This window comes from Leptinotarsa decemlineata, unplaced genomic scaffold (assembly GCF_025532065.1).
Source record: "Leptinotarsa decemlineata unplaced genomic scaffold, Ldec_3_MD MMD2_P_RNA_scaffold_5, whole genome shotgun sequence".
Classification (NCBI taxonomy): Eukaryota; Metazoa; Arthropoda; class Insecta; order Coleoptera; family Chrysomelidae; genus Leptinotarsa; species Leptinotarsa decemlineata.
Genome location: NW_027412532.1, coordinates 10,096,739 through 10,118,830, shown reverse-complemented (window position 1 = coordinate 10,118,830; position 22,092 = coordinate 10,096,739). Strand labels below are relative to the sequence as shown.

Here is a 22,092-nt window from a genome sequence, read left to right as displayed (position 1 = left end):
ATCTAAACGGGCGGAGGGTGTTAACATTTACTTTTCAATTGTCATCTGAATACTGTTAAATCAAAATAACAGTATGGGATTACGAAAATAATATAACAGGACGTCACTAGCATGCCATTGTACATCCCACTTGAGTGTGAATGATTGATTGGCTTCGACTTTTCAAAATAGTCACAATGTTCATACTTCAAAAAAAATAACAAGATATAAATCTGCTGCCAAAATATTTCAGTAGTTGACATACTTATTTTCAATAGAATTTTTGTTGAAACTCATGCGAGTTATATTTTGTTTTCGACAATTTATTAATGAAATCCTTTAGTGATTATTATAGCTACCATAAGTCAAATACTACCTTTGTAGGATTGAGTAGTGATATTAATAATGTAGAGTAGGAGTAACAGTTAGGAGAAAGGAAAGCCAGACATACTGGCGCCGTTACGCGTTGCGTAACAAAGCGGTTTACATTCCCATAAGTAGTTATCACTTCAAAATATCCCATTCACAATAAAAACCAACACGTTTTTAGAAAAAACAGGGTCAAATCTTTAAGTTTTTATTGTATCTTATTTCAATTGTTCGAAGTCTTACCAAACAGTCATATTTCGAATATTATCAAAATTAGTAACGACATGCAGGATGTATCACTTTAACTATGGCAACCCTTGTCTTTCTCATTCGATCTGATTTTTTCAATTGTTAATCTTCACTTTTTCAATTGTATACATTGTTTATTTCATTGTATCATGATTCGATTGAATGAAGCATCGCGTTTTCTTTATATATTCATGATATTCAAGGATTAAGCATGCTCCCCGGATGCCAATATTATTGAGCATGTCTGGAGTTATCTAGATTCTAGATAAATGTTTGAGAAGTCACGAAAAGCCACCTACAAACGAAAAACAACTTCGTGTTGCCGTTCGTGTTGTGTCCATGCAGTATTATCGGACGCTAATCCATGAATTGCCTCGGAGAATGGAGGCTATCGTCCAAGCCGAAGGAGGTAACACTCGATTTTTGAAACTTGGTTCATTATTTATTTTCAGCTTTTCACTACTTATGTTATCTTTCAATTTTTAATATTTCAAAAATTATTGCAAAACATAAGAAACATGCCTCAATCGTTAATAATCAGAAAGGTAGAGGCGGTACCTTTGGGGAAAAAATCCGTTAAAAAGATATTGCAATTTTTACTCACCCACTCAGGTACTCTTTTTGGACTAGTTGTCAGATTCTCCGAAGAATAAATGGGGATATCCAAATCGCTGACATTGGACGATATACTCCCCTCTCTAGTTATATCCCTGGGCACCTGGAGAAGAGCTATTGCTTGCTGACGTTCTGACATGGGAGTTTTCAAATAGTGACTTTCTCTGATGTAGCCGACACCGTCATCGTCATCATGATCCATTTCTGCGGAAGATTCAACTACAGAAAAACGGACCTTCTTGATTGAATTCAGTTCGTAGTTATTCAATAGCTACTCGCAGAGGGATTCTTGAAAACGGAAACTGCGAAAAGAAAACGAAAAATTATTTCAATTAACAAAAAAATTAATGATCAGATTCTTGAATGACATTATTGAAATTTAAAAAATTGTCTGAAATGAGTAGAAATAATGGAAAGGCTAGAAAAATTACAGAATGTGGGAACTCCATTTGCAATTGAATTCACAAATGTTGTCACTTTCATTGAAGAGCTGTTGCGCTCGATATTTCTCAGGCCTTTGACCGTGTGTGGCATTAGTGTTGTCTGGTCAAACTTTTATGCCATGGTTTGTGTGATCATTTTTGCGTATGGCTGTCCAGCTTGCTGAAGGAACGTTTCCTTCAAGTGGCCGTCGATGGATATCTCTCCAATACTTTTACTATCAACGCTGGTGTTTCCCAGGGATCCATATTGTCTCCAACACTCTTTTTATTGTATATCAACGACTTATTGGAAAAAACAAAGATCCAATATATTGCTTTGCTGACCACAGCATCCTTATCTCGTCACTCCATTTGGATTCCAGGACATCGGCTGCGAAGGCACATCTTTACCGGCAGCAGGAGGTTGTATATCTTAATGAGGATCTAGAAATGATTTGAAATTAGGGAAAAAGTAACCAGGTTCAATTTAACGCTACGAAAACACAGGCATCAGTTTTCTCCAAAAATATAAATGTCTCCAAACCGGATATAATAATGTCAGAACAGATAATTCCGGTTTCTGCTTCGATAAGTTTGTTGGGGGTTGAAATGTACACCAATATGTCTTGGCATAATCATGTCGCTGGAACTGCGAAGGCTGCCCGACTCACGATCGGAAGACCATGGGTTCGATTCCTGCCTCGACCAGATATTTTTCTCGAGAGAATTTATCTGGTTGAAGCTGGGATGATTCTGCAACCGTGTTAGGAATCACACGTTGAAAGGTAAGACTTTGTTAGTCCTTAGCTCGCACAAATTTCTCAACTTCTGAGAGTTGTCGTTCGTATGGGGGCGACAGCTGATTAACGGAAAAACAGATTTTAAACAGACAGACAGATTCTCAAGAGCTTGGAACAGTGTTCCGAACCAGAAAACTGTACACACCTCAGCAACTTCTGAGGCTTTATAATGCCCGGATCATACCGTCTTTGGAGTATTGTTTTCATGCCATGCTCCAAAGTCAGCACGAGCTGACTTTGGAGGAGGATCATGGACCAATCTTTGCCAAGATTGAAAGCACTTGCCTGAAGATCCGACAAGACATGGAGGAAACCCACAACAGGAAGTGGGGAAAGTTGGTGAGGAAACAATGTCTAAATGCAGAACGAAAACAGGACAACTATGATGTCGCCAACGTCATCAACATGAGGTCCTGCGCGCTCACGGTAATAGAGGAATCCTTGTTGAGGATAGGCCTAAATTTCACCATTGAACAAACATATGTGCTCACTTTGGAAATAATTACTGCAGTGGAATCCACCAATTCCTTTATTGATCAGATCGAAGCAGAAGAATTCAGATGGAAAATCAGAAAACAGCTAGATCGAGAACCAGTTCCAACATCTAACATCAGCAATGAAAAACGAAGAGCTCTGAACGGGCTACGAAGAGATAACACCATCAAGGTCTTACCTGCAGATAAGGGAAACGATACTGTTGTGATGGATATTGATCTCTACGAACAGAAGATTGAAGAGGTGCTTCAGAAAAAAAAAATTACGAAGATCGTAAGAGACCCTACTGCATCAATTGAAAGGAAGTTGTACCAGACTTTGAAAAAACACCAAATCTATATTTCGAAAAAAGAGCAAGCCTCCTCACTTGTATGGACTACTCAAAATCCATAAAAAGGACGTTCCGCTCAGACCGATCATTAGTAGCTCCAGAGATTCAGCCACTCAGAATTTGTCCAAGTTTTTACTACCAATAATTAAACCACTGCAAGGAAAAGCATCATCTGTGTACTGTGTACAAAACTGCCACTTCCAACTGAAAGACGAATTCTTTACGCAAGATTGGTACAGGCATCGCTTTTAGAGCGCTTTGAGGATTTTCTGCCAGGTCAAATTCGTGGCCTGAACCGAAGGTCCACGCTCATTGGTTCACATATAAACAAAAAATTGTAATTGTTACTGTTTTGTTTTTATTGTGCAATTAATGTGTTTTATTATTATTTTTATCAAATATCAACATCATTTCAAAATCATTATCAAATACTCTTGTTTCGAAATAATACAAATAATTCATAATTTGAAACAATAATTTCGATATATCCAAATTGTTCAACGATTTCAAATAATAATTCATTCATTCTTTCATTAATCTCATTATTCTAAGTTTTAAATAGAATGATAAAAAATATTTTGAACTGCTCTCGCAATATAGCTCCTTATAATTTACTGCCCATTTTCTGATTTATCCTTGTCCGCGAATAATAGCCCAAACCAGAAATATTCCGCTTTTATGAAGTATCAATTGGCGTTTCCGAACTGACTACATCAGACAAAACCAGTGACGGACCAATGACGTTATTCCAATTGTCAATCATCAGCGCCATTCCCCTTTTCAAAATTAATTGCTTCCAATTGGTTTCAATTCCATTCAACATACTTTTCGATACGAGTAAAATCCTGTTAACCCGGGATTTTGATTAACAATCAATTGACCGTGATGTTTACGTCATGGAACCTTTCCAGACACAAATATTGATGTAAACATAAAGTCGTGCAGACGATAGTGACCTTCTAAATCACTCCGATAATCGTAAATAAAATTTAATTGATATGACCATTCGATGGTCTCACTGGCACATTCACCATTTCCGATAAAGACTTGCCATTTTTATTGTGAGCTGGACAGTTCTGACAGTTTATTTACTCGTTGTGACCTTCATTTTTTTGTTCATCCAATGATCAGAATATTTCCACAGTGGGGGAATTATCATTGTTTGAAGCGATCCGCCATAACACGATTGTGTCGTCATAGAGATAGTTCACCAAAAATTTGTAACAAGGCGAATTTATGGGAAACTAAATGAACTTGTAGTGACTTGGATCAAGATGTGATATTTATCATCAAATCTGGGATAATTCATCAAAAATTAGCAAGGGGCAATGGTGAATACGGTGTTGTTTTTGCCAAAACATTAAGAACAAACAATAACGAGTGAGCATATGCCTTATCGTGATGTAAAAGCCATTAATTGTTTTTCCACAACACCGGACGTTCAAGAACTTCTGATGCACTATGCCACGGTAATCGAAGAACAGTGAGTAAAACCTTGACGTTGGATCGAACTTGGCGTGCTTTTTTTGTCTTGGCACTCCTGGGCCCTTCCATTGGGACGATTGGGCATTGTTTTTGATATCATAATCATATACCCATGATTCGTCATCAGTTATGACCCTTGTTCATTTTTTATTTTATTTATTTATTTATATTTATACACTATTCCACAGGTTACACCCAACTAGAGAACAGGGATATAAGTCAAATCACAATACAATACAATTACAATAAGTTATAAGATAAAAACATATGGAATTAGTTGAAGTAAAAAGACCTTATCTCAGAGATGGATCAGTAAAAATGTTGACCTGACAACTTGCAGAATTGCATTTGACACACATGTTATGCAGAGGTGAAAGTTTCAGAATATTTGTACGTGGTGTTGGTAGATAAAAAGGATTAACCACTCTAGAGGTTGGTCTAGGTACATTGAAATTAAGTATGTGGGTCAATAATTAAATTATCGATTAGTATAAAAAGAAAAATTGTGGAGTGACAATCACGATGGCAACTCAAGCTATTCATAACATGTCTAGCTAACAATGCATCATGGGGAAATCCAATTGATGGATAGATATTGTCTGATCTATAGGAGAGAAATTTTAGGAAACGACGTTGTACTGATTCAAATTTATCTGTATACAACTGACAAGATGGATTCCAGATTATGGATGCATATTCTCGTTTTGATCTGACGAAAGCATAGTATAAGGTTTTCGATGTAGATGGATCCGAAAAATCTCTGAAGATTCGTGCGATAAATCCATACATTCTGTTTGCAGCAGACAGAATGGCTTCGAAGTGTGGTACGAAGGAAAGTTTTGTGTCGAAGGTAACAAACACCTAGATCGATGAATGTGAGAGGCCATTGAAGTGGAATATCGTTTATTATATATCGATATGAAAATGGACGATTTATTAGTGTGTACGTCATTACATTACATTTACTCGCATTTAAAGGAAGGTTATTGCAAAAACACCATTGCTCAACACGTTTCAGATTGGGAGGAGTTGAAGACAGTTCTCGATGCCATTGATCTCACAATATAATTTCCGGTCATCCGCGTATATCAAACAGTTGATGTCAATGACCTCAACTATGCCGTTTATGTAGGCGTTAAAGAGAAGTGGACCTAGGTTGCTTCCTTGTGGAACACCCGAGGTAGCTGCATATTCCACGGATTTGAAGCCATTGAATATAACATACTGACGCCTGTCAGTGAAGTATGATATAAAAAGTCGGATCAGGGTCAGAGAAAAGCCGTACCTGTACAATTTCAATAGCAGTAATCCGTGATCAAGCCTGTCAAACGCTTTAGAGAAGTCCGTATATATGACATCAGTTTGGGATCTCCTATCAATGGTTTCAGAAATATAATGGGTAACATTGAAAAGGTTGGTGATTGTCGAGCGACCTTTCATAAAACCATGTTGGAGTGATGTAATTTGATTGCTCAAATGAGGATATAACCTGCTATAGATGAGAATTTCCAACACTTTGGCGAAGTTTCATATCATTGATATTGAAATGAAACTTCGCCAAATTATATGGGTTTATAATTACCGTCATCAAACTTGTCCCCTATTTTATAAATTGGCTGACAGGCGTCGGTGCAGGAATATTCACAGAAAATGTCCTGCATATGCAATTGGCAATACAACTGAAAGAATCGACCTTCAATTTTGGAACGGGCACGCTTGCAGACCGGTTTCGGGCTCATTAGCCACTCGTCAGTGCAAGATAGTGGCCATCATCGACCTAAAGTCAATGATATTCCATAATTGAAAATCGGAATTGTTTCTATTTCATTTCTCTTCCTAAGTTGGAGCGAACAACAAAATGTCACTCCATCTAGTGGACGAGGTACTAACCAACTGCATATCCGAAATTTGCACGATTCTTCTGAATAAGGAAGAAAAACTTTCTTATTACTCAGTGGGCTATGCTTGAAGACTGGCAGATTGTCAATTTCATATGCAGGAAATTTTCTGTGATGATTCCTGCACTGACGCTTGGCGGATATAATCCAACGCCCTTCGTGGTATTAGCCAGGGGATTAGTTTTTTTCTGATAGGCATCAGTCCATTTAGCCTACTGCGTAGGTATAGACGAGACTGGCTTGAACGTTCAAAGTTCATTTCTATAGATATTTATTAATATTGTCAAAGGACGAGCCAAAAAATATGCACAATATCTGACAATCAGTGCAGGGATGGTGTCGGGACCAGTTGTCATTTTTGGTTTTATCTGTTTCAAAGCAGCCAACACTTCATTTTTTTCAAGCTAATGAATGTTCCAGACTTGTGAATATGGATGGTTATCGCTGGTGATTTATGCCCAGAATTTATTTGGATGCCCTTTGTTGTCATGTTCAGCGGATTTGACAAATTTTTTGTAAGCTTTGTCCACGTCCGATTTTATCTTTGCCCTCAGACGCACAAACTATTCCCGAGCAGCAACATCACCGCTGCTTTTAAATAGACGAATTTGCTGAATAATTTTATTGTCGAATCACGGCGGATATCTACGCTTGAAGTTACCAGTTCATAAGGGTACACCTTGATACAGTATGTTGAAGATTTTCCCCTAAAGATAAGTACAAGCAATATTTGATCTATCGAAAACAAGAGTGGTCCAGTCAATACTTGCGATAAGTTCGTACATAAGCGGAAAGTTTTGAGCAAAGCTGGATCGTCTCTGACGTAATTCAACAATTCCTGCGACGGTTTGTTTTGACGAAATTCAGCAATTTTGGAACGAATATCGCTCCAAGCTCAAAATTCACGAAAAAATTGCATGACATGAGCCAACCGATATGCCGACATCCTCAGAAACTCCTGTAATAGTGATTCAACGATTCTCCGTAACGATTTCCTTCACTTTCTCAATATTTTCATCGGTTGTTGACGTGCTGAGGGCGTCCAGGACGAGCATCGTCATTCACATATTCTCGACCTTCTATGAAAAGCTTGTTCCACTTTAAAACATTTTTCAGACCCAGAGTACAATCATGTGGTGTCAACACACAAAACACTTTATTAACTTTCATGTCTCTCACCGACAAACTGAACATGCTGAAACTGTGAACATATGCTCGAGACGAGTGTACCACTATGTAATCAAATGAACGTATCCCGCGAAATTTGAATATTCACCTCATTTTTTGAACAGTACATGAATTTCTTCGTAAAAAATATAAATATTTATGTTTTCGACTGAATGAAGGTTAACAATTAAGTACTAATAGTTCAATTCAGTTATATATTCTGGCTTCACATATATTCCACTAATACCTAATAATTTTATAATGGATCATCCATATTTTTTTTATCTTCAAAAATTGCAAAAAATTGAATATTAAATTCCATTATATTTCAATTATTGAGAATAAATGGGTAGGAAATTATAGAAATACATTCATAGATTTTGTACTTCCATCCGATCAAGAACTTGAAATTTTTTTTCGCACACCCACTCTATTTCTTACACCGTCTCATGACAAACATGACGTGACATTTACATAGTTATCTATTACATAAGAAGTAATAAAAATTTTCAAACAAGCACCTGACTTGATATTCAAATTGTTTACAAATACCAAGTAATCATTTCGAATTGTTTACATTTTTCAAACCTATATTGGCCCTGCTGGAAAATTCATTTATCACTTACGCTTTCTATGAAAACACACTTGTTGCTTTCCCCTGAAAGTCTTTGGTTAGAAACTGTAGGTAATTCACAATAGTCCAACAATATCAAATTGTAGCTTCTAGCTGATGCCGGATTTGTAAATCGCACTGATTCGAAAGTAATTAGTTTTTCACACGGCGTCGCCAAAATTGTTACTGAATGACCCCTCAAAGACGCGGGCATCGCGACGCATTGGGAAGATATTTTTAAACCCGTGACGTAAGAGGTTATGTATTGGCCTACAACTTTTGGTCAATAGAAAACGTACAAAAGTATTTGCCAAACCCAGAACCGTATCAAAAATCTTACTATAATCTAGGTATCTGTAATGTGAGTAACAAATGATAACGTTTTTGTTCGCAGTTAGACATATATTTGGAAAAGAAAGTTTCGGCTTTCTACTTCTCTATCTTCGTACAAAAAATGTGGAAAGCATCCCAAAAATTATTCTGTCTTGAAATCGATGATTTCAAGAGTATGATAGGTTGTTTTCCGGATTTCATTCTGTGTTCTGTGTTTTTTATCATCACAAGGATCACTTTCACGGCGTTTCGGCAAAGTCTCATTTGCCATCTTCTGGTGATATCTTGTGTTATCTATTTCGAACCTTATTGTTGGATTCAACATAAATACAATATCCTTTTTTATGTCTATTGCTATGATGTAAATTTTTCTAATGCTACCTTTGGAAGCTGTACATAAACTTCGAATTTTTCAGATGATGTGGTGGCTATTAGGTGATAAATGGTATGATTCTAGTGAGTCTAGTGTTTTTCAGTTTCAGTTATTGACAAAATGAATAAGATCCCAAGACATGAGAAAGGCTTTCAATTTAAGTACAATGGGTTCCTTCTTGGGCTCTACCTGGTATTATTCTCAAATTCACTAACCATCCTGTCATTTTAACAGCTCCTTTTCACTCAGATGTTATCAGACCCTCTCGAGTCTTCATCCAAGAATTTGCTAAAAGTGTACTTATGAAGTTACACACCTCTTTCTTTCATATTCAAATTCTTCCAGTTGTTATATTCTCCTTCCCCAAGAATATCTCCCAACCTTTTACCAGAATAGGTCTTTTTGTCATTGTCGTTAACAATAATCAGTTTTTTTCAAACATGTGTTGAGCTTCATCATCGAAGGATCTCATTTTGTCTAGTAGCACATTCAATCGATATCTACGTTTCTTAGTTCTCTCTCTCTAGGTTCTCTTGGCTATTGCTTCCGTGCGGCGCATTTAGCCAGAACGTTTCTTAGTTATATCGAAGCTTTGAAGAAACGCTTCCCGTGATGATCTAAAGAGACACCTAGTTCTTTTACTATTGGAGAAGAGTAGATTATACTATCTGGACTGTCTGAAGGTAGCGCCAGCATTTCTTTGAGGAAAGCTTTCTTGATTTTGTCGATATCCAAGAGAAATTTTGGAGGTAATTCATCAAGAGGAGTCGACTGAAATGGGTATACCAGTGATGGCCGTATTGAAAAGTTAAGTATTTGAAATTTTTATAACATTCAAGCAAAGGAGAGGAGATGAAATTCTCCAGGTTTGATTTCAATTTGTTGATGATTTTCTGGGAAGCCATCTATCCATCTTGAAAGGTTATTTAAATTTTAAGGCAATTTCAGAGAATTTTGCCTTCGCCAGTTCCAGTTGCGAAAGAACATTTTCCCATCTTCACCACTCAAGACAATATATCATCAGCAAAACCTTGGATGGATCCGGAGGGAACATTTTTATCCAATGCATCGTATACTGTATTATCACATTTTTGTCACATATTTCATCGATAAACTATTCTGATGTGTATCACTTTTTTGTGTGTAAAAGAGGAGTGCTTTTTTCATACACATTTTACCGAATGATGTAAGATGGAATTGACCGATACTTGATGAAAATATATGGTATTCAAGTATCACTTCATTGTGAGATTTTCACTGAACAGCAACACATGTTTCGCTCGCCAATAACTTCCTCAGGCGTAGTCGTACTTATCAAATTCTACCTATTATATAACAATTTGAATCATATGACTTTCCACCTATTCAGTGACTAATAACTTAAACAGATTTTGGGTAGGTATTAACTAATTGAAAATGTAGGCATCATGAAAGTAACTACCCACTTAATGAATAATAATTTCACTACAGTTCAGGTAAGAACTAATTACAAATTTGAACTGTGGAGAATAAATTTTACCAACTCATTAAATGGACCTGTACTAACTAATCACCAATTTTCATATCAGCAAATAGATTCAACAAATAATTTTGAGAATACTCAAATATATCAATTTGCAAGCATCTAAAAAAATTGAGTTTCAAACATTCCTCTTCCAAATGCAATACGTCAAAGGACTGATTGAACTCATGCCTCTTAACCAGAAGATGGTGGTGAAATTGGTCTTTCCATTCAAAAAACCACCTACATGCTCTTTGAATCTTTAAGGAAATGTTCTCCCCGATTGACCAATATAAAGTTTTAGGCAAGAACCACACATCAACTCATATACTCTCAGAATTTAGTCAGTATTAACACACCTAAGGAAACTATTGCATAGCGAAATATTTGTTACAGTTATGTGAAAGGGTCAGTGGTAATCTCACAAACTGTTACTTGAATTCACTAACTAAGATGTTTTTGTCTAAAGAATACTGCAAATATATACTAATGATGAATGGTTGAATGTTATACGTATTTCAGACTAGAATAAAAAGGTTCATGTATCTGATTACAAAACAAACTACCCAAACATTGATATCTGTCAATATGTCCAAATGATGAAACATTGCCTACCTGAAACTTTTGGTTTCTGTGAAAGAGATATTGAAGATTCACTTGTTTATGGAAAACCTTAACACAGTCACAGTTTCGGTACATAATTCACTAATCGAGACAATAACGAAATATAATAGAACATTTTTGCTGATTCATGATTCATAATGATGCCAGGCCCGGAATACCCATAAGTCCAACCTAGGCCCTGATATGGGACGCAGATTACGGTAAAAAATTGGAAAACTCAACGCAATAAAAATTAACAGTTTATTCAAATCAATCAATTCCAAATTTAGAGTCCTCCCTACAAAACCTACTCACTCCTAGATCCAGACATGAGATTACTATAAGACAGGGGTCTCCAAACTTTGAAGCCTTCGGGCCATAATGATTTTTTCACTTTGTTCCAAGGGCCAATTTCTGTCCTTAACTATATTTCTAGACTAGAATAGTCGCAAAGTGCGTGACCTAAGAAAACTTACGCTTTTTTTGCATTTCAATCATTATTGTGTATTGTGACACTTAACGACATCTAGTGGTGAGTAGTGGTACTATGAACTATCTTTTTCAGCTACCCGCTAGGTGGCATTAGGCGTAATTAAATATTTGGAATTACCGCGTTGGTTCGAGAAAGTTCTTGTTCTAGCTAGTGTATTCCGATCACCTCGAGATGACGAGATGGCAGTAATAATTGCATATAAAAAGGCTAGCGACTTATTGTTTTTATGTGTGATTTGTTAGTATGAAAAAGAAGCGAAAAATCGACAGTGAATGCAGAACGTTCCAAGAAAAATGGAACTTTCAGTATTTTGTGATTGAGTCCAATAATAAGGCGCTATGTTTAATTTGTAATGAAACCATAGCTGTTCTCAAAGACTATAACATTAAACGACACTATGAATCGAAACATCTTCAAAGTTACTCCAAGTATACAGGAAGTTAGCGGAAGGAAAAATTTGAAGCTTTGAAACGCGGACTCAAATCGCAGCAATCTTTGTTTACCAAAGCGAATACTGAACAAGAGTGTGCAACTCGCCCGCTGGGGCAGGCACAAAGGTTTATAGAGTTGGGCAGGGCCGTACTCTTACCACCTGACCTGAAAGACCACTCACCATATAAACTAATCGGCTTCGTTAAGAATCTGGGTTTATTTTGGTCGAGTGTGATCCACAATAAACCCTGCGAGTTGCGGTGGAGGGTCGAATAGACCCACTCACTTTGGACCTAACCTAACATAACCTAAATTTCAATCTATATTTTTCCTCCTTTCATAACGAAACTCACATTCCTGTTGACTCTTCCACAAGCCTTGAACGATTGATATGTATATAAATAATATTTCTAATATATAGTGTTATTTGAATACGTTATAGATTTTCATTAAGTATCGGTTAATGCCGTCACACATTTCGCCGTTGAAGTCTCAAGCTATGAACCCTGAAACCAAAAATATTCTCAGCAGGAATACCTGTTATACAGACGGGTTGGAAACCGAACATGGGACGGCAGCTGGAATTTGCTGAAATCTTCGTTTCTGTTATAGTATCTACGAAATCAATTCGTATGGCATAAATAATAAATAGTTACCGAACGTCGGCAGGTTCTTTGTATGGCATGGGCAGCGTGGACCTCATACGAGGTCTAATCATTATTTTTATGTGGGAGGTTCTATATGGTATTAACTAGTAAATTTATCAGACCTGATACAATACTCTTTCACTTAGCTGTTCGGATTGACTTCGTATAGAGTATACCTACACGGTCAGTACACATCATTCCTCCAGCCTCGCTGTAGTGTGCACTATCTTGCATACCGCAAAGAACATTAATTCAAGGTCTCAACGAAATTAATCGATCAATATATTCACAGATAACCAGGTTGCACTTGAGGCACCCGATGAATCCAAAAGTGACATCGAGACTTGTCTGGAAATGCCATAAAGTAAGAAAACTAGCGAGCAGGAATTGATTGATTCTATTATGGCTGCTAAGACAGGTATAACAGGCAACGAGAAAATTGACGGGTGTGCCAGACACAGATCATCAACTGTATGCTACTACCACACCTGGTTGATGGCCTATGAATAGGATCCTGAACCATAGCTGGTTCAGGGCCCATTTGTAGGGTCCTGAACCAGCTGTGGGGATATCATTTGATGCAGGTACCGAACTACATTGCAAAGTGTGTCTATGAGAAAATAGAAATATATACCACACACGAAAAAATTTTTATAAAGGGGCCGCCCTAGAAGAGAACTAAAAAACTTAACAACGTTCAGAACCATTACAGAGCTTCTTAGTGGACATTGTTCATTTAGAGGATACCTGAACTGAATAGAATTTTACAACGGAGACCTTAGCTGTAGGCAATGCAACAAAGTGATAAAGACAGATCGCCCTATTTTATGAATAGCACTCGATCACAGGGTTTGAATAATTTATGGACAACACAAATTAAGTACTGAATAATATGACAGCAAGGGAACTGTACTCACTAGTACGGGGAATAAGATTGTTGAAAGAGGAGTCATGAAAAATATAGAAAACGCAATAAGCCCATGAGGCTATAGTGTTTTCCAGGAACTTGATAGAAATGAACAAGTCAGACGGCTCCCAAATGATTCACTACCATTAGTTTTTCAAATGGATCATCTTCATAGATATCTAATATGATTCATCAACATTTCATATAACTTGAACGTGGAAATCTGAGCTAGACTTTTTTTAATTATCGAATAAACTGGTAGATATCATGTATTACAATTCAAAAGTTTTGTTGAGTGAGCAATGAACCAAATCAAGAGTCCAAGTTTGCAAGAAACACACTGTATTCATTTGAAATTCCTGGACTCGATCCAATAACGTATGTGAGTTTTTAATACAAATCTGTCGACTGGTCTGAATCTGGTGACAGAGAAAATCACATGATTCAAATTTAATAGTAAACACCCACTAATATACATTCACTTTCATTTTATTTTCGTTTTCTTTTGGTGAAACCTGATATGGCATTGAATGCCGAACATGACAATAATATAATAACTACATTGTTAAAAAACTGTTAGGTACTAAATTTTTTTTGCGTATCGGAGAGTTAATATTGAACTTTAATTTATGCTCCTGCTTCATGAGATGCAGGAACATGAGTGCAGAACACACAACAGATGAACACTTGTAAAACAACTAATCATATAGGTAATAGGTATGACCGTTCCCAAATTAGAAAGACAGGGAAGCCAAGGCCAGTCCAAAAAGCCTATTCTAACACAAAACAAATATTAGGTACAATTACCGCCTCGCGATTGAAAAATAACAAAAGTTCAAAAAGTGTGTGCCACGAGCATTCCGAGCGTCAACTCGAAAGTACCTATGTTCACGGTACTTTTCACGGTGAATGCTTGCTTTGGAGTGTCTTGCAACAGTTGCAACTTGACTCCCGTGTTATGGTGGAAGTCAGCTGTGTTGTTGAACACCTCATTTTTTATATATGGAATTGGCCAGCTCTCCATTGTGAGATTTCCACTGAACAGTTCACAAAACTGCAGCACGTGTTTCTCTATAAAATAGCTTTCTCAAGTATATTCATATAGATCAGTATTTACACTCTTTGGGAAGGTACTGTACAGCAAAATATGTGTTACGGTTTCGTAAACTGTTTAGTGAAAATCTCACAATGGAGTATTACTTGTGATGCACTGTTTAAAACCTTTGGTATAGTAATGAATTTTTCAATCTTCCTCTTGAAGATGATCACTTGGTAATTGAAACACGTGTCGATGTGTTAAAATAACGGTTCGATGTTAGAATAAAACTCCAGTAATATTAATGTACTATTACTTGAATACCTCATTTTCCATTTCAACATTTTTCTAAATTATTGTAATCGTTTCACGAACGCATAGAAGAGTCATACTGATTATTTTCCTGGTATTTTTGACTTCAAACTCGCATTTATATTTTTTCAACATTTGATCTGGTTGGGTCAAGCGTTGGATGATAATGAATAAAACGTCCAAGTTCTGTGTTTGACGTTGACATTTCAAATCACGAAAGCCACGTTCAAAATGTCGCGAGAAGTTCGTGTTGTTGCGTTCAGAGCACTGAACTAACACCATCAGCAGATCAGCTGAATTTTATATTTGAAATCTGTTTTCTTTTCGACACTGATCACTTGCACATAATACGTTTTTTTTCATTAATCATGTTCTTCTGTTGTGCAATTACAATATAGATATAACGCGTTCAAAACGCGATTCGTGAACAGAACATGTCACGTTTAGGTGATCACTATTATATCACAGATTCAAATATGACAGATATCGTTATTTATAGTTCATCACCTGATGATCTATTGATTTTATTTTTGAGTTTCAAATAGGTACTTTGTGATCTACAATTAAAAGGTGGCATATTACTACGTTTTTCCAGTAATAAACACTTTTCTTCTCTCTTCTGCATTCAACGCAGTCAATATGTCAAACTATTCATTAATATAAAGGTCTGGCTAGTTCCCATCTCAAATATTTTTTACAAATGTTCGATTTGCTAACTTATTTTTCTGGTCCATACTCATATATTTTCACCGGTGAATATTTTGAGCCCATATAATCTTACATAGCAAGGTGTCACTGAATCTACGTTTTCGAACTGTCAAATGTAGTCGCACAGTTAGGACTTGAAACTTAAAATGTTTTGCGCGTATCGACTTTCATAATCAGCTGGGTATCTTTAGAATCGTTCTAACTGCGAACCCGAATGTCCTGAATACGCCGTATTGGCAACATTGCGGTTATTGTATGGAAAAATGGTTGTATGAAAGTATGAAATGTTTGTGGTTAGTGTGTAAATCAAACCATTTTGTATTTTATGAAAAATACATTAACGATGGCCCTTGGAATAAGGCACCTTAATAAATTTACAACCTTCTCAAGCATAGTCTCTTCGAGAAGTAGTGTCTGCAACTTAGAAAAAATTCCTAAACAAGTTTCTACGAGTCAATGTGATCAGGTAGGAACAATTTTATTAGTAAAATTATATAATGCAGTGATTAGAAATTTGAGGGCATATGGGCTTTATGTTGTCGATACCAAATTTTTTAGAATTAATAACTGTTGAAAAATCTAACCTCAAACTTCTGACGTTACCTAATGTACCTAATTTATTTTCCAGTATTCTACAAAACTAAGTCCAAAGCTAAGCTATGATAAGCTAAAAGTTAATAGTTATCTACCCATTGATAGTGTGATAGATAATAGAGAAAATGCCAATGATTTAGTGATTAGAGAAAGAGTATATTGTATTGACACCTTCTCTCTAGAGGATTCAAAGAGCTTATATCTGAGGTAAGTGTCTATTTAAACTCCTAGTCTTTTATATCAAAGTCCATTATATATTTGTTTCAGATACTCAAATGTTCCAGAATCAAGAAATAGTGAAACACTGTTCACCGAAAATCAAAAAGAACCATCTTCTGGACCTAGCCCAGAGAAATTGGAACATGTATATAATATTCTTGGAGAGACGTTACCCAAACTATTTGTTCAGTCGCTAGACTATTCAATATACCATCCTAACATTATATTCGAAGATCATATAAGAAACATTAAAACAGTGTAAGATTTTCTATTTTCAACAGTCGTTGTTCATCTTTGCTCACAAACTGGTTTGAAAGTCAAATGTTTTGTAGTTTTGATAGGCTATCTAAACTTGTGCAAAATATGCCATTTTCCATCACATACTTCGTGATTCATCTATTTAATACATTTCCATAAATAGTGTGACGATTCTGGTTTTTCAAAACCCTAGGGGCTCCTGTATGGACCACTGCCCATTCAGAAAAGACTCAAATATCTTCCAAGTGGGGAGCTCGTGACAAGCTAATTTAAGGTTTTAATAAAACTGGTTATGTCAGTTACTTGAAGAACGAAAATAAAAATATTGAATTGATAGAAATAAACCAATTCATGGTTTTTGTGCCAAATATTAAATTTGAACAACTTATATTTGTTGAATGTAACATTATTGTAAAATAGTGAAAAATACTAGACTTTGTATCTGAGCTTACCTTAAGGAAGATAGTTTTACGATTTTCTCTTTTTTTCATTAAGAAAAAATTTCAAATTTCCTTCTTGTTTTTTTTGGAAGATTTCCTGTTCTATTCAATAATGAAGTAGAAAGTTTTTTTGAAATTAATCTCTCCTATGAAATATCTATTTTTTTTCTTTAAATGCATGTACTAACTTATCTCTAGAATCTAACATATCAGCATATATCTCACTAGTGATTTCTGAACTAATATACGACTTCTTTGGGCAGTATGGCTAGTTGGGGTATTTTATTGGGTATGTATGTGTTTATACGCATTCAAAAATATCTATTCGACATTTCTTGATAATTGTTGCAAAAAAATCCATGCATCTTTATAAAATGGAATATATTCCCAATTCTTGATAATTATTATTGTACATGCCTGTTTCTACTTGGCTCAAATCAAAAATGTAATTTATGTACTCAACTCAATTATCATAGTTCAGAAATCTCTTGAAACACCAAAAAGATATTTAACATAGAAAAATAGATTCAGAGACTCTTAATAAATCAATAAACATGTTATTTTAAATCAACTAGAGCTGCAAAACTGTTCTGGGTACAGTCACAATACTTTTGTTTTCCAAACCACCGGACTCACCAATACCTGTGGTATATGAATCAAATAGTTAACACTATTTTCATTAATCTATTTTAGCAGTATCGTAATTTCACTTGGTTTCTAGAGGTTTGTTTGCCTATATCAGGCAAGTGGCACTACTTAGAACCTTGGGACATCTGAAGTTTGCTTACGTAAAATTTGAAATAATGAAAATCACGCAACACCCAGAAGATTCCACAATAAAAGTTCGCTGGCGAATAATAGGAATTTCTGCTTGGAAAGTTATGTTGACATTCTGGAAATTTAAGTTATGGAACTATAGAGAGATGTTGGATAAAACTGAGAAGTAAGTAATAGTGTATCAAAGTTTGAATGTGTTATATACAAATGATTCTACTTAGATTTTGGTATATGGTATATACATTTTTCAAAGTTTTTTTATTGAGAGAAGTATTTTTTCAAAGAAATTAATGTTCGGAAAACCCATTTTGGGTTTATTTCTTTTTATAAAGACAAAAATTTTCAAGGAAATCGAAGTTCAAAAAATTATTCTTAAAACTGTATTGAACTTGTTATAGCAATGTGTCAATTCAGGTTTTCAATAGATGTAAAAAATCTACTTCTTGAAAATGTTTCAAATTTGTGTTGACATTTTTTTCGTAAGTTTATAAATTTTATTATTGTGACAAAAGATGAAATTATAGTCCAGACAACACCTTTTAGTAATGGGGGATGTCATTGTCCTTATTTACTCAGGATTGTCCTTCAAGGATACTTGAGTCCAACTACTGCATGATAATGTATTGCTTATTGAAGAAGTATCGCGAATACACAAATGAAAATCTTATTGGGTACTTGAGGACATGAAAGGTTCTACATGACATTTTGAAATTATGCTGTTTCAATTTGTTCTATTGACAAATTTCAATTTGATCCTCTTGAAAGATGTCGAAGAAACCAAAGATTGTAATGTTTAATTTTATTTTTTCACAGTTGGTATGATGGATTCTCTACATTTTATGTGAACTCAGACGGAAAAGTGGTCAAGCATGTGGCAGATAAGATGATGCCTGATTCGGACAGAATAACAGATGCTAAAACTATAACAACAGCAGCCAAACTAGCAGCAATTTTAGGACTAATTCCGAAATTTTCTGAAATGGGCTAATTTGACTGAAGAGCATCACAAAATGCATTTTCCATGTCTAAAAATATATAGTATTCTTGTCCCACATACACTTAGTTTTTATTCAACAGTTACAACTGTCAAAATAGCACAGTTCTGAATAATAATATTTTGAGAAAGAATTATCAGAAATGTCATGAATTTTCTCAAATGTATGAGATACAACTTCCTTCATCTAACTTTGGGTCTTCATTAAAAATACTATTGTATGTCAAAAATATTTATTATAATAAAATTGAATAAATTCTTGTGCGAATCACAACTGAAAACTTTTCCTTCAGTTATGGTCCTGACGAGATCGCATTCAGTGACTTATTTTTGGATTCAGTCCGAAGTTAGTCACTTTTTGATATTATTTATGTCAAATATCAGCGTAAAGTTTTTTGTGCAGTCAATTATTTTCACTCATGAGCTGTAATTTTCAAATTTCCACTTTAAATTTTTGTGGATGACAAGATCAGTGTTACTTTAGAAATTTTAAGAACTCATCCGAAGTTTTCGTGAAACTATTGAACGTGACGGTGTGATATTCATAAGTCTTTATAGTTTCTTGAGTATTTGAGTATCTGGAAGTGTTGACATGAGCCTTTTATTGTTTTGCTCTTCCTTCTCGCCCTGAGATTATATTCATAGCCCTGCAGGTAGATGGAGCCTTGCCGGCGAGTAAGCCGATGATGTAGGGCATATCCGACACCACACGCACGTGCATCCACATACTAGAACTGCAACACTCTTCTCAACGCACGTTTCTACAACCAAATTGGCATCATCGGCAAATGAACTTATACAAATTTCTCACTCTAACTATGCATTTTTATACCTAACAGGGTACCTCCAGTCAAACAACCATGATTTCTTGAGTGAAAATTATTGGAAAATTTTTTGTGAAGGTCCTCGCTTTTTCAGAGTCATTCATATATAAGTTACTAATGATCTGTTTGGAATAAGACTGTTACCACTCTTAAATGAATCACTTTATAAAAAATAGTGAGAACTTTCATGAGAAATTTCTCTTTAATTTGTACCCAAGAAGTCATTGATATATTACTTAAAGTAAAGGTGTACCTTTTAGAGAGAAATATGAACATTTTGAGTTGAGAATTAGTCTAGTTCATCTTCAGCTTGTTCTGGATTTATTTTATGCTGGAAGTTTTAGTTTTACGTTTCAGTAATTAAATGCAATTAATCAGGCAGAGGAAAGGAAACTCGGTCAATAAAATCCAGACACCTCTAGTTAGAATGAAACATTTTTTGTTGATAGTTACCAGCAAATCCTTGCCCAACAATCAACCAACTGGAGATAATTATACTCCGACCTAAAGAAAATACATATAATCTCAGGGAGAGAAGAAAAAAAACAGTCTTTTCACTATCAATAAACGCAAAAAACGACAAACTGTGATATTTGAAAACAGAACTACTGATACCTTCTGACAAATTATTGTTCATGAAAATTTTTAGTGGATATTTTTGGTGTTCAATTGGTACTATCGTTTGTATATAATACGTTGTGATTTGAAATGTATATTGCGTTGATTTTTTTGTAGTATTAGAAAAGACATGTTGATATTATTCATATCTGTTATACATTTGAATAAAAACACAATCCAATTTCGAATGTTTTAATCAGTCTTCTCATTACAAATTTTCTTAGAAGTCTTCTTAGATTGTTTAATGATCAAGGAATTTTTATAGATTGTGGAAAAATACATTTTCCATGAGCTGGAACTTCTAATAAATCAGTTTAAGAAGTTGCAAAACGATAGCAGCTATACCAGGTGGCAACGAAATCATTGTACACAGTTCCATTCAGTATTTTTTTGAATTTAAAATCCATCATGGAGGTATAATTCATTTGACCCGATATTTCTAATGAAAAAACATTTAAAAAACTATTTTGGTTTGATTGGAAATGAATCCAAGCAAAGACTTCTAAAAATAACCCTGTATATACGAAATAACACAAATGCCCATTTCTTTCCAAAATGGTGGAGTAACAATTCACCAAATTGAAAATTGTGGTACTACGACGTCATCTATGAAAATCTCAACCTGATGTACAAAAAATAAAGCTTTCCTAGTTTTCAATTGAAAATTCAAGAATTGAATGTTTTCATAAGTTCACTTCGAAAATCTGAACAGAAAGTAGTAACGCGTCAAAGATACTATGTGGTTCATTTTTCTATGTCAGTGAAAAAGTGAAAGATTTGAAGCTTCATAGTTATCGTCGAAAATATAAAAAATGCACTTTTTCACAGTCTCACAAAAAACGTATAGTACCTATATTTGACATTTTTTCCAGGACAAGAGTTACACTCCAGAAAAAACCCAGTGCGATTTTCGAGATACTGAAGTAAAAAACTCTTTTAAATTAAATTATAATTATATAATTATTTCAATTCTCGAATTTTTCTAAACTTGGCAAACTTCGTTTTCTTACTGCGTCAAGTTGTTTTAACGTAAAATCATCTAATGTGCTCAGAAGTCTTCGAAAAACTGGTAAGGAATGGTGGATGTATTTATCTTTCGACGTGTTTTCCCAAACTGTGTTTAGAAATATAATTTTCACTTTTTGTTTTTTGCGAAACATGAGAGTTTTAATCAAACATTTTTATAATCAATAATCACGTCAATTATGAAGAAAGTTGGCATTTTCAAGCAGTGGCAGATGACTTCTTTTGATTCATTTCGTTAGGAATAATTATTTCAGTGGTTGCCATCTATTGTAAAAAAATTTATACACTACTACAGAGACTTCAGAGGAACCTCAAGATTTGATATTTTTCTCTATTTTTTTTTTCGAAATTACACAATTTCACTAATCCATTTATCATAAAAACAGATTTGCATACAATTCAGGAAAGCCATGAGGGGTGTGAGAGTTTATTTCAATTCTGTTTTTGATTGTAATATTACCAGATGCAGAAAATTCATTCACTATTCGATTGCTGAAATAAGATAGTCACAAAGCATCATTATGCTGTTATGCAAAAGAAATATTTGTAAGCAATTATTTGTCTACATCATTAG

The 22,092-nt window shown here is 35.0% G+C and overlaps 2 protein-coding genes across 3 annotated transcripts in view; one reads left to right on the top strand and one right to left on the bottom strand.

Annotated features, from left to right (window-relative positions):
• LOC111506553 (solute carrier family 2, facilitated glucose transporter member 1) overlaps positions 1-11,343 on the bottom strand; it is a 104,777-nt gene extending 93,434 nt beyond the window's left edge. Inside the window, exons 1-2 of one of the 2 annotated variants that reach the window (XM_023161662.2) lie at positions 11,246-11,343; positions 1,202-1,514 (exon numbers count right to left, since the gene is read on the bottom strand). In XM_023161662.2, the coding sequence (XP_023017430.2) occupies positions 1,202-1,414 (213 nt within the window). In that variant the 5' untranslated portion in view covers positions 1,415-1,514; positions 11,246-11,343. Of the gene's footprint in view, positions 1-1,201; positions 1,515-8,436; positions 8,611-11,245 lie in introns of those variants that run through there. The other variant, XM_023161661.2, reaches the window with a different exon arrangement.
• A 4,628-nt stretch (positions 11,344-15,971) lies between these two features.
• On the top strand, positions 15,972-20,673 carry LOC111506552 (uncharacterized protein C6orf136 homolog). Its single transcript, XM_023161659.2, has 5 exons — positions 15,972-16,234; positions 16,397-16,569; positions 16,630-16,839; positions 18,001-18,222; positions 18,870-20,673. Exons 1-5 carry the CDS (start codon positions 16,094-16,096, stop codon positions 19,042-19,044), a joined length of 921 nt encoding a protein of 306 aa, XP_023017427.2. The 5' UTR covers positions 15,972-16,093; the 3' UTR covers positions 19,045-20,673.
• The last annotated feature ends 1,419 nt before the right edge of the window (positions 20,674-22,092 follow it).